At 44.1% G+C, this 12500-nt stretch overlaps 1 protein-coding gene across 1 annotated transcript in view; it reads left to right on the top strand.

Moving 5' to 3' along the window:
* Positions 1 to 12500, top strand: part of dmd (dystrophin) — a gene marked incomplete at its 5' end in the record, with an annotated part of 540780 nt that overhangs the window by 352892 nt on the left and 175388 nt on the right. The window contains 2 exons of the mRNA XM_083633507.1: positions 1809 to 1958; positions 12044 to 12205. Coding sequence (XP_083489633.1) covers positions 1809 to 1958; positions 12044 to 12205 — 312 coding nt within the window. The remainder of the gene's footprint in view (positions 1 to 1808; positions 1959 to 12043; positions 12206 to 12500) is intronic.

Here is a 12500-nt window from a genome sequence, read left to right as displayed (position 1 = left end):
GCAAATTACTATTGCTACCTCTACCTGATGTGTTTTACAATGCAAATGATTACCGCTACCTCTACCTAATGTGTTTTACAATGCAAATGACTACCGCTACCTCTACCTGATGTGTTTTACAATGCAAATGACTACCGCTACCACAATGCAAATGACTACTGCTACCTCTACCTAATGTGTTTTACAATGCAAATGACTACCGCTACCTCTACCTGATGTGTTTTACAATGCAAATGACTACCGCTACCACAATGCAAATGACTACCGCTACCTCTACCTGATGTGTTTTACAATGCAAATGATTACCGCTACCTCTACCTGATGTGTTTTACAATGCAAATGACTACCGCTACCTCTACCTGATGTGTTTTACAATGCAAATGACTACCGCTACCACAATGCAAATGACTACCGCTACCTCTACCTGATGTGTTTTACAATGCAAATGATTACCGCTACCTCTACCTAATGTGTTTTACAATGCAAAAGACTACCGCTACCTCTACCTGATGTGTTTTACAATGCAAATGACTACCGCTACCACAATGCAAATGACTACTGCTACCTCTACCCGATGTGTTTTACAATGTAAATGACTACTGCTACCTCTACCCAATGTGTTTTACAATGCAAATGACTACCGCTACCTCTACCTGATGTGTTTTACAATGCAAATGACTACCGCTACCACAATGCAAATGACTACCGCTACCTCTACCCGATGTGTTTTACAATGTAAATGACTACTGCTACCTCTAACTGATGTGTTTCACAATGCAAATGACTACCGCTACCTCTACCTGATGTGCTTTACAATGCAAATGACTACTGCTACCTCTACCTGATGTGTTTTACAATGCAAATGACTCGCTCAGTGTACCCGATGTGTTTTACAATGCAAATGACTCGCTCAGTGTACCCGATGTGTTTTACAATGCAAATGACTCGCTCAGTGTACCCAATGTGTTTTACAGTGCAAATGACTACCGCTACCTCTACCCAATGTGTTTTACAATGCAAATGACTACCGCTACCTCTACCCAATGTGTTTTACAATGCAAATGACTCGCTCAGTGTACCCGATGTGTTTTACAATGCAAATTACTACCGCTACCTCTACCCGATGTGTTTTACAATGCAAATGACTCGCTATCTCGAGATAGCGAGTCATTTACATTGTAAAACACATTGGGTAGATCTACCCAATGTGTTTTACAATGTAAATGACTCGCTTTCTCTACCCAATGTGTTTTACAATGCAAATGAGTCACTACCTCTACCTGTTTTTTACAATGCAAAATGCCTTTTGGCATCAGTTGGGCATGTTTGGGTAATTTCAGTAGATGTAAAACGCTGCAAAGCACTGACATTGGAGGAACAAAGGCTAACTGACCTCTATACCCAGAGCATAACCCCATCATTAGTCACCCTGAGCCAAAACCATTTTTCTATAAATGCTCAACTAGAAGTAAACACTGCCGTTGAGGTCAATAGTCCAGTCTGCTATATGAACATTTTGTGAGACGGATCCGACCCCTAACCCTGGCCCACCCACAGACCCCCAGGTATTCCCCCTACCCACCCCTCGAACCCGACACTCTATGAGCTATGGCCCCTAATCCCTAGCCCGCCTCTGACCATGCCCCCTCCCACCACCCACATCCCCGGAGCAACTCCCCCTACCCACCCCTCGAACCCAGACTCTCTATGACCTTCCTATCCCAACTCCGGGGGAAGCGGGGAGGGGATCTGTGAAAGTGTGTTTCTACAAAGCTTTTTACTGATGATGATGCTGTTTATGTGTTTAGAGTCTGGAGGCCCTCTTGCGCCACCCAGAGGACAACAGGAACCAGATTCGAGAGCTGGCCCAGACACTGATGGACGGAGGAGTTCTGGATGAACTGATACAGCAAAAACTAGACGCTTTTAACGCACGATGGGACGAACTCATGGCTAGGGTAAGACACACACACACACACACACACACACACACACACACACACACACACACACACACACACACACACACACACACACACACACACCAGCGGTTGCAATCTGCTGGGAGCTAATACTTTTTTGATTTAATAATCAGTCCTCCTGGGGTAGAAACTCCTTTCTATGATATAGCTTGCTGCAATGCAATTTTCATTTCGATTTACTGCGATTTCAATCCAGGCTGCGGTTTTTATTCATTTTCCACAAGTGGATTGCATTGCAGAATTGGATTAGCTCTGAGAACATAATTATAACAGTTAAAGCTAAAAACGGGAAGAAAAAAAAGTTCTAATTAAATTAATTAAATCCTTGACAAAGATTTTAAAGGGGGAATAAATCATTAGTGCCAGAATTCATACATGTTATTCTATGGCCAAAGGCAGGCCACTCAGGATGTGAAGGCTCTATTCCAAAACACATCCATTACAGCCCGGTTCATCATTCAAATATCAGCATAAAGGAGTTATTCTGTGAAAGTCAACCGAGGATTTAAGTTCTCTACTTTTAAAAGGACTTTAATTTGTGGTAATATTGTGCCATCATCACCCATGTTGTAAAAGCAGACATCACCTTTCTCACATGGATGATATCTTTGGTTTGTTGAGCGAAGCTTCTCTTTTGTGCTCGTGTTCAAGCGAGAACGCTTTGAAAACGGAGGGTCATCATCAAGAGGTGCTCCAATAGAAAGTGAATGGGAGACTGGCTGTGCGGGCCGGCAGAAAATTAGCTTTTATATCTGAATGAGTTTCATCCTGTGAGAACATTTCTGAGCCAAAATATATGTGCCCTAGAGCACCCTACTATTTAATCTTCCACTCACTTTTTCTTCATAATGTTTTCTGATTTCGCCCCCATTTTCTTTCCGATTGTACTTGGCCAATTCCCCCTGCTGCACCGGTCGCTGCCCCACCCCCTCTGCCGATCTGGGGAGAGCCGTAGACACACACATGCTTCCTCCAATACATGTACCGTACAGTTGCCAGCCGCTTCTTTTCAACCGACAGCGGGGAGCTTCACCGGCAGGACGTAGCATGAGGGAGGATCACGCTATTCCCACCAGTTCCCTTCCGCCCCGAACAGGCGCCCCGACCGACCAGAGGAGGCGCTAGTGCAATCTTCCACTCACTTTTACTGTGTTTTACAATTGACTGTCTGTGGTGAAAGTCATTGAATACATGGCTGGTTTGACTTTTCGTTCTCTGGTGTCTTTTGGCGAGAAATGTTCATGATCACAAATAGGAGAACTTTGCCACTTTTCAACCATATCTCTACTTATCTGAAATGGGGATATAGTGTTTTTTTTTTATTCTCTGTGTCTCTGCTGCTCTTCTGTGAACCAGTGACATCATTGGTACATGGAAGAGAGCAGCTCTTGAAGTTGCACCGGCTCGCATGGCTGTTATTCAAACTACAGATTGTACTTACTTATTTTTGTATGCGCCATAAGATGGAGACCCTTACGAGCATTAATGAGCCTTAATGATCCATATGAGCTGGCAAAACTCAGCGGGACGGAGTTTCTGCCGTTAAATGAACAGGAAGTTCTCCGTGCAGGAAACATGGAGGGAAAGTGAACATTGTTCATTTGCATACACTGCTGACATTGTAAATTCATTGCATCATCTGCTCTGGTTTTGTCCCAGTTTTCTCAGCAAAATGTTGTAGTCGGGTGAAGGGGGTACTTGACTTCAGAAGTTAGGGAAAGGGGGCGGGGCTACTGAAGCCAAACAAGTTTGAGAACCACTGCTTTAAAAGACCCCTCTCCTCCCTTTTCACCTGCCTCTAAACTTCCTCCTGATCTTTCTCATCCTCCTCTTCCTCCTCCCTCTGCTCTTCCTCTTTTCCATCTTCCTCTACCTCCATATCCTCCTCATCACCACCAGCAGCAACAGCAGCAGTGCATTCTCCCCCTCTTGTGGAGATTCTCAATGAGTGTGCGACAGATTACACACACACACACACACACACACACACACACACACACACACACTTGTACGGACACACTGGCACACTCACACACACTTGACTCAGTGCCCGCTGGGTTGATCCCCCTCACAATAGAAGCAGATTAATGCTCTCCTTGCAGACTGATAAGCCTGCCTTTGTTTGCCTGGCCATCAGAGACAGTGTGTGTAAGCGTGTGTGTGTGTGTGTGTGTGTGCACAAGTGTTACATTATTTTATTCCAGAGTTTTTGTCTTGTTTGAGAGGGACTTTCTTTGTGTGTGTCGTGTGCGTGTGCGTGTGCGAGCGTGTATGTGTGTGTGTGTGTGTGTGTGTGTGTGTGTGTGTGTGTGTGTGTGTGTGTGTGTGTGAGTGCTGGTAGGTGTGGTGTCCTTGGTTGCGGTGTGTATGTCAGCAGTGAAGCGCATGGCGAGGCACAAGGTGAGGCGTGAGGTGAAGGCAGGCGGCTCTGAGCCCTGTGTGTTTATCATACTCATCTATAAAGGGGAGGAGTTCTGTGTGTTTATCATACTCATCTATAAAGGGGAGGAGCTCTGTGTGTTTATCATACTCATCTATAAAGGGGAGGAGCTCTGTGTGTTTATCATACTCATCTATAAAGGGGAGGAGTTCTGTGTGTTTATCATACTCCTCTATAAAGGGGAGGAGCCCTGTGTGTTTATCATACTCATCTATAAAGGGGAGGAGTTCTGTGTGTTTATCATACTCATCTATAAAGGGGAGGAGTTCTGTGTGTTTATCATACTCATCTATAAAGGGGAGGAGCCCTGTGTGTTTATCATACTCATCTATAAAGGGAGGAGTTCTGTGTGTTTATCATACTCATCTATAAAGGGGAGGAGTTCTGTGTGTTTATCATATTCATCTATAAAGGGGAGGAGCCCTGTGTGTTTATCATACTCATCTATAAAGGGGAGGAGCCCTGTGTGTTTATCATACTCATCTATAAAGGGGAGGAGCTCTGTGTGTTTATCATACTCATCTATAAAGGGGAGGAGCTCTATGTGTTTATCATACTCATCAAAGTGGAGGAGCCCTGTGTGTTTATCATACTCATCTATAAAGGGGAGGAGGTCTGTGTGTTTATCATATTCATCTATAAAGGGGAGGAGCCCTGTGTGTTTATCATACTCATCTATAAAGGGGAGGAGCTCTATGTGTTTATCATACTCATCTATAAAGGGGAGGAGCTCTGTGTGTTTATCATACTCATCTATAAAGGGGAGGAGCTCTGTGTGTTTATCATACTCATCTATAAAGGGGAGGAGCTCTGTGTGTTTATCATACTCATCTATAAAGGGGAGGAACGCACAGAGCTGAGAGACGGGACGTGACTGTTTGTGAGTATCTCTGGAGAGACACAAAAAAAACCACACGCATCGGAATATATAATATGCCTCTTGCTTTCATGTTTTTTTCAAGTTTTTTGCCCATAGAGTGCCTTTTTTTACTTACTTAATCAGGGCCATTTGACACTGTCAAAACTATTTTTTCTTTTTTTAACATGTTTTATTTTTTAAAGAAATCTGCATTTTTCACTACAGTACTTTCAACAAACACATCTGAACTAAACATGGTCTCCCAGAACAATTATTGAAAGGAAACACACATCTCAATATGCATTGGACATTGCAGATTGATAATATATACCAGTGTAATTGTGTGTTTCATTCGCCTCGGAACTTGGAAGATCCAGCTGGGAATAACGTCACACCGTATGGTCACACCCGAGTTGACCGTGTTCCAGTAACAGTTGGAAAACCAGCCAGTGTTAGCTCTAGCCAGGCTAGCAATTGTTAGCAATAACAGTTAATAAGAAATCAACTTGTATTTTGCGCATATAAACACTGTAGCAACATGTCTAAAAATAGAACTTGTGTGTACGACTGATTTAATGAGACACAAATATGACAGAAGTGCTAATAAACAGTGTATTAGCCTACTACAGGTTTCACTATCGGAAGCTGCCATCTTGGATTTTGAGGTCGGTGTTGCTGAGGTTCCCATCTGTGAAGTGAGAAATTACGAGTTCCCAGTTCAAATGGAACACAGAGTGAGATTGGATTTTTAACTCGACTATAAATCTGCCCAGTCAGCCAGGTTCACAACTTGCTTTACTCAGCAGGTCTGTACCATTTAAATCAGCTGTCTGTCAGTCAGGGTTCAGTACTGTGACTGTGCTGTACCTGAGAATTCACTGGTCTTCAACTTTATTTAGGAAATACCTTATTAATTCAATTCTATTTATTTGAAAACTGCATGTTCTTACCCTGAGACCTCAATCGTTTGAAAGCACATTCATCAAAACGAAATGGTATGAATTCTTAAAACAAAACGTTGACACAGGCATTTACTTGCTGACTGAAGTTTAGTGACCCTCAGTTCCATGAAACTTGTTCAAGTCTTGTAGAAATGAAAACATGCACAGCAGCTGAGCCACGAGTTTTTTCCTCAACACTTTGTGTTATCTTAATTTAACTTTGTCGTCCGACAAATGTTGACCTTGAAGTAAATCGACTGCTCACGTCTTCAGAGCACTTTGAGCAGCTGACTTTGGCCGGCTGGGTGGTCAAATGAATGGATTTGAACACATGGGGGCTTTTTGAGCAGAGAGTCTGGAAGCTGCTTTGATGTGGTCACACCTCACAGCCAGAAATGAGCAGGGCTGCTTTTTGATTGAAGCGCTGTCGCTCGGCTAACCGGCCCGTCGGGGTCATTTCTGCTGATATTTGATTGCAAAGTCATTCCCCCTGACGAGCGCTACGGACACCAACTGAGACTGCTCTCACTCAATTTACTCACCGGCCAATTTGTTATGAAGATTAACACATAATAACACATAATTAACAAAATGATAGATCAGATCTCATGCTGCGATTGCGGTCGCTAGTTTCTCGCTGTAAAACTAAAATGTTGATTGTAACATTCCTTCCTGATTTAAATGAAAAATGAATGTACCTCCATCTTATCGGTGAAGAACACTGATTGGCCGATATCTGATATTTAATGAAAGGTGTTGGCATAATACATACATAATAAGAACCGACAACTCTGACTATTTCTGACTGACTGACTTTACAATAGTCAGGTGACATAAAATAGTCAACAAAAACGTTTTGATATCTATTCCAGGGTTTTTCCTGGCTCAGGATGGGCATTTGGGGGGTGACTATGCACAACAGTAAGCATGATCTGTCCACGTAAAGACTGAACTTATAGAGCAATGTGTTTTTAAAGCACTCCAAGTTTAAAATAATTTGAATGTAGAAATGTGGGAGTTTGAATTTTGAAATTGTTTAAAATGATAAAGTAAAAATGATGGATGCTTGAGTTAATATGCAGTCAGGGTTGTCCTGAACTCAAATATATCAGTCATTGTTCATCAGAATCACAATCACTTTTATTGCCACAATATACAAGATTACATATGAGGGATTTGTCTTAGTGTAAGTATGCAGCATAGCGATCATATCAAAATGAGATAAAAGGAAAATAGGAAAAATATCTAAAAAACTATAGGGCTCTATCTTCCCAAAAGCACTAATTTTGCATTTGTGCTCGTTTAACGCCGTGCGCAATGCAAATTGGGGGCGGACACAAGTGCATGCCTGTGATAATTGTACAGGGCATTGGCTGCCCCATGCCAAAGCAGGCGTTTCAGCGCTAAAATGTGGGATAGATGGCGTTACCCTATCATCAGTAGCGCACAATTACTTTGCGCTAAGAGCTTTGAAAAGGACCTCTTACGCGCAAGTACCTCTCTGCGCTGGGCGCTCTGCACGGAGATTACGGCTGCGCTCCCAGCGCAGAGAGGTATTTGCGGAGTGGAAAGTGGAATTCCTTTTGGATATGTCATTAACTCATTCATGGCCAGTTTAGGACTGCCAATATTTAGCACAGGCCAAAGATTTTCATAATTGTTGGTCATCTTTCAAGACCCACAGTAAATTATCTATTAGCACCAAAGTGATTTGCAATACCTCAAAATGAAGATGTACGTCTCTGGGTTCACCAGGAAAAAAAAAGTGAGCTTTTAGCATGTTCTGTACTCTACTTATAGCCATTTATATACACCCTGTTTTCACCAAAAAGGTCTCTCTGAGAAGACAAACAGGAGAAAAGGCCATTTTTGTAAAAGACACAATCTCAGGCAGAACTCGCTCTCAATTCTTTTATTTTGAACTGTATTGACATCAGACATGTAAATATTATTCGTTATGACACAAATGACAAAAAAAAAATATATATATATATATATATACATGAAGTGCTTTTTTTACATTCAACAATACAGTTTACTCAGTGTGAGTGAGTGTGCAGACAGACAGACAGACAGACAGACAGACAGACAGACAGACAGACAGACAGACAGACAGACACACACACACACACACACACACACACACACACACACACACACACACAGAGAGAGAGTTCTGTCCACAGCTGCTGCTGGATCGCACCTCTTCCCAGGGAACACTACTGATCGCCCCGCAAATTAGCATAGGAGGGGAACACCAAACTGGTCTGAGATCAGCGTCTAGCCTCCTCTGCCTCTGCATCGTTTTCCTCCTCTCGTTCGGGCTGGGACGAATGCTGCGACACAGGAACGGGGTCGGCTTGGCTTTGGGACCAGGCGCTGGAACCGGATCGATCATGTTGGTTTGACTACCGCGAACAACTCAATCCAGGTTCGCCCTGCAGCAGAGGCGACCAGCGCAGCGCGCCGAGGGGTGTTTCAATGGCGTTTCTCCTCTATGCAACAGGCAGCGTTTCTCCGTTTTCTCCTCCTCTTCCATTTCAAAACAACAGCTGCGGTATGTGTTTGATAACGTGTTGTCGGCTTGTCTTTGAGGCTAGGGACCTGATAACATGTCACAGGCTGGGGAAGTCTTTGAACTACGCGCTGTACTAATAAAAACAAAAACACGTCAAACACGTCATTGGCCCTCTGGGCTATTCCTGATAACACGTCAAAGACGTCTTTGGCCATGAATGAGTTAAGCACAGCCTTGCCACGCCAATACATCAAATTATGCTGCTAAAATTGGGTATTAGCAGATAATTCAGTGAGGCAATCAACTATAACGCACTGAGAAACTTTTATCACATCGCAAAGAGGGAAATGAATTGAGAAAACTTGTGGGACAATGGACATAGGCTATTTACCTTCATAACCCGAAGGGTCATTGTATAAAATCTGTATAAATCATTACAAGTAGCTCCCGTGAGGTGGGGATGTTTTTTTTTGCTGCTCGGGGGGGGGAGCAAAACTCGGCAGAACACCTGGCGGACGGCGCAAGGCGGAATACTATCTTCCCTGCCTTAAGGCGCGTGCAAACAGTGCGCAAAGCGCTATTTAGGGATAGCGCCTGTCGGAAGATAGAGGCCAAAATCACAACATTGCAACTTTGCAAGTGCAGTCCAATATACAGAAGGACAGAAAAGCCAGCACTCAAAATAAATCATTTTTTTTTTTTTTTATACCTTCAAAGCAGCAGCAGTTCAAGCAATGGACGTTTCGGCACAAGCCTTCCTCAGCATTGAGGCACAAGCACAAGCCTTCCTCAGCAACACAATGCTGAGGAAGGCTTGTGCCGAAACGTCCATTGCTTGAACTGCTGCTGCTTTGAAGGTATTAAAAAAAAAAAAGGATTTATTTTGAGTGCTGGCTTTTCTGTCCTTCTGTATATTGTTTGCCTTGCACCGTAGCTTTTGAAACTTTTTTGTGAGTGCTCACTAGTCGTGACTATTAGTCACTGACTCTTTGGACAGTCCAATATACACAAATAGGAGGAGTGTTAAGTAGGCATTAAATATGAATTTACAGTCCAAGTTAAATAGGCATTGAATGGTTGGTTTTTCTCTTATCCAGAGAAGAATCTTATGAGTGCAAGAGTCGACTAGCTTCATGCTTCAGCAGCATTACATGGAGCAGTCATAAGCAGTGCAAGCCTCTAAATAAATGCCAAGACAGTAGAATAAGTATATAATCTGATTAAATCAATGTCCCACTTTAAAACTGGTGTGGTGATAAATCCAGCCTGCACATGCAAACATGTTTGACATCTCCGTCTGTACTTCCTCAGATCAAAGAAGCCTGTTTGCCATCTTAATTCCAGCACTTTGTAACGGCTGAAAAGCAAGAAGAAGAAGGCTGGTGCTAGCTTTGCCCAAGGCGCTTCCAACACGCAGCGGTTAAGCAAATAGTGATCCTGTATCTCTCTCACTCACCATCACGTGTGTGTGTGTGTGTGTGTGTGTGTGTGTGTGTGTGTGTGTGTGTGTGTGTGTGTGTGTGTGTGTGTGTGTGTGTGTGTGTGTGTGTGTGTGTGAGAGAGAGAGAGAGAGAGAAATAAATAATAAGGGAAAACTGGGTGTTTAATGAAAATATGTATTCATGAGCCGACAATTGGCGTGGAAATGGAGTACATCGCCACCGGGAAGGTTGTTATCAATGTTTGTCTAAATATTTAATCTCACTCATGTTCTCATTTCATAAATTAAACTGTAGAAAATGAGAGCGAGAAAGCACAAAAAGCGTCAAGAGCCATTAAGAGCATCTTTTTTCAAACTTCCCCCCACCAAACCCGTCAACTTTTCTCCCATTTTGGCTCCACCCCCTCTGCCGATCTGGGGAGAGTTGTAGACTAGCACATGCTTCCAGGCTGCCGGGGGTAGCCTTCCAAGCCGGGGGTAACGCGGGGGCTCGAACCTGCCTATTGGTAGGCAGGGAATCTACCCCTGCACTACCCAGACGCCCCTGTTTTTCTGTGTTTTCAAGATTGTCTGTGTGTTTGTCTGTGTGTGTGTGTGTGTGTGTGTGTGTGTGTGTGTGTGTGTGTGTGTGTGTGTGTGTGTGTGTGTGTGTGTGTGTGTGTGTGTGTGAGAATGTGAGTGTGACACGAGGCAGGTGAGACTGGCTCAGAGCTATACATAGAGCCATTATCCTTTGGGATTAGGATACTCACCTGTAACCACACACACACACGCACAGGTTTATGATGTCATTTATCAGATCCTGTCTCCGACACTCGCCCGGTTAATCTTGTTGGTTAGCCCTAAGTGAGCGTGAGAGAGAGAGAGAAGAGAAGGAGGAAATGAGAGAGGGAGAGAGGAGAGAACACTTCGATGGTTGCTAGGCGCTTGTCAACAGGCGGCCAAAGTCTATTGGCTAACTGTTGTTTTTAGCGGCGGCGATGGCATTGATGTGGTCACACTGAGACGACATGAGAGAGAGGTCCCGGAGTCCGTCCTACAAGAGGGTACACAGTGGGAGAGAGGGTGTGAGTGTGTGTGTGTGTGTGTGTGAGTGTGTGTGTGTGTGTGTGGGGGGGGGGGGGGGGGGGTGCGTGTGGTCATGTATGCTCCAGGTCTTTCTATCCTGTGTGTGTGCCCATGTTTGTCTCTTATGTGTGTGTTTATGTATCCTTTGTTGTGTACCTTGTTTGTGATCTTGAGAAATTTCAGTAGAAACTGTTGCATGAAAATCACCTACGCAACCTGGAAAATGAACAGTTAGTAATTGTAAAGGAGGCACTTAAATGAAAAGCAGAGCTGATTCATTATGCGCATAATCTCAACACGTATCCCAAAACTGTAAACGGCATGGAATAAATCTGTTTGCTTTCAGGGATATTGAGAGTCGGCGACTTTTGAATTTGTCCTCCGAGTGAGATTGCATATTTCTGCAGCGTTAAATACGGTCCGAAGGGAAGATGAAACCGCATCAATCCTCACAGACAGATATTGTGGAGGAGATATTGTTTTCTAGTTTTTCATATATACTGTATGTATTATGGGAGTCTGGAGTATCTGAGAGTAGAGCTGCATTGTGAGTGAATGCCCCTTTATCCTATCAGCAAAAAAGTGGGCAGCTTCAGGTTATTGTAAATAGTTGATGGCGTATAGATGCATGAGTTTAGAAATGGAATAATCCGTTCCCATGGTTCCTACAAGCTGCTGGATTGTCTGTGTTTATAGCCTGGGTGTCCTGGGCTGAGGTGGGGGATTGCCTGTGTTTATAGCCTGGGTGTGCTGGGCTGAGGTGGAGCTAACGATGCTGCTGACGTTGTCCCCAGGCGGTGCACAGGCAGAGGGAGCTGGAGAAGAGCGTGCAGTGGGCCCAGGAGAATGACAAGGCTCTTAGGCTCATCCAGGAGGCTTTGGCCAACACCGACCGCCACCTCACCGCCTACCTGGCCGACCACATCGACGCCCAGCAGATCCCACAGGAAGCTCAGGTAGCCAGCCATCTGTGTGTGTGTGTGTGTGTGTGTGTGTGTGTGTGTGTGTGTGTGTGTGTGTGTGTGTGTGTGTGTGTGTGTGTGGGTGTGTGGGTGTGTGTGTGTGTGTGTGTGTGTGTGTGTGTGTGTGTCTGTGTGTTGGGGCGGGGGGTGAAATAGAGTAGTCAAGGCGAGGCCCCCTTCCTAAAATCATTTCCATTATTTGTTAAGTTTTACCTGCACCTGAAAGGACCTAACTGGATGATTTGGACTGAACAGTTTCTTCCCGCAGGCCACGAGACTCCTGAACATA

This window comes from Poromitra crassiceps (genome assembly GCF_964638095.1).
Source record: "Poromitra crassiceps genome assembly, chromosome: 3".
Taxonomy (NCBI): domain Eukaryota; kingdom Metazoa; phylum Chordata; class Actinopteri; order Beryciformes; family Melamphaidae; genus Poromitra; species Poromitra crassiceps.
This window is presented reverse-complemented; position numbering and strand designations above follow the sequence as displayed.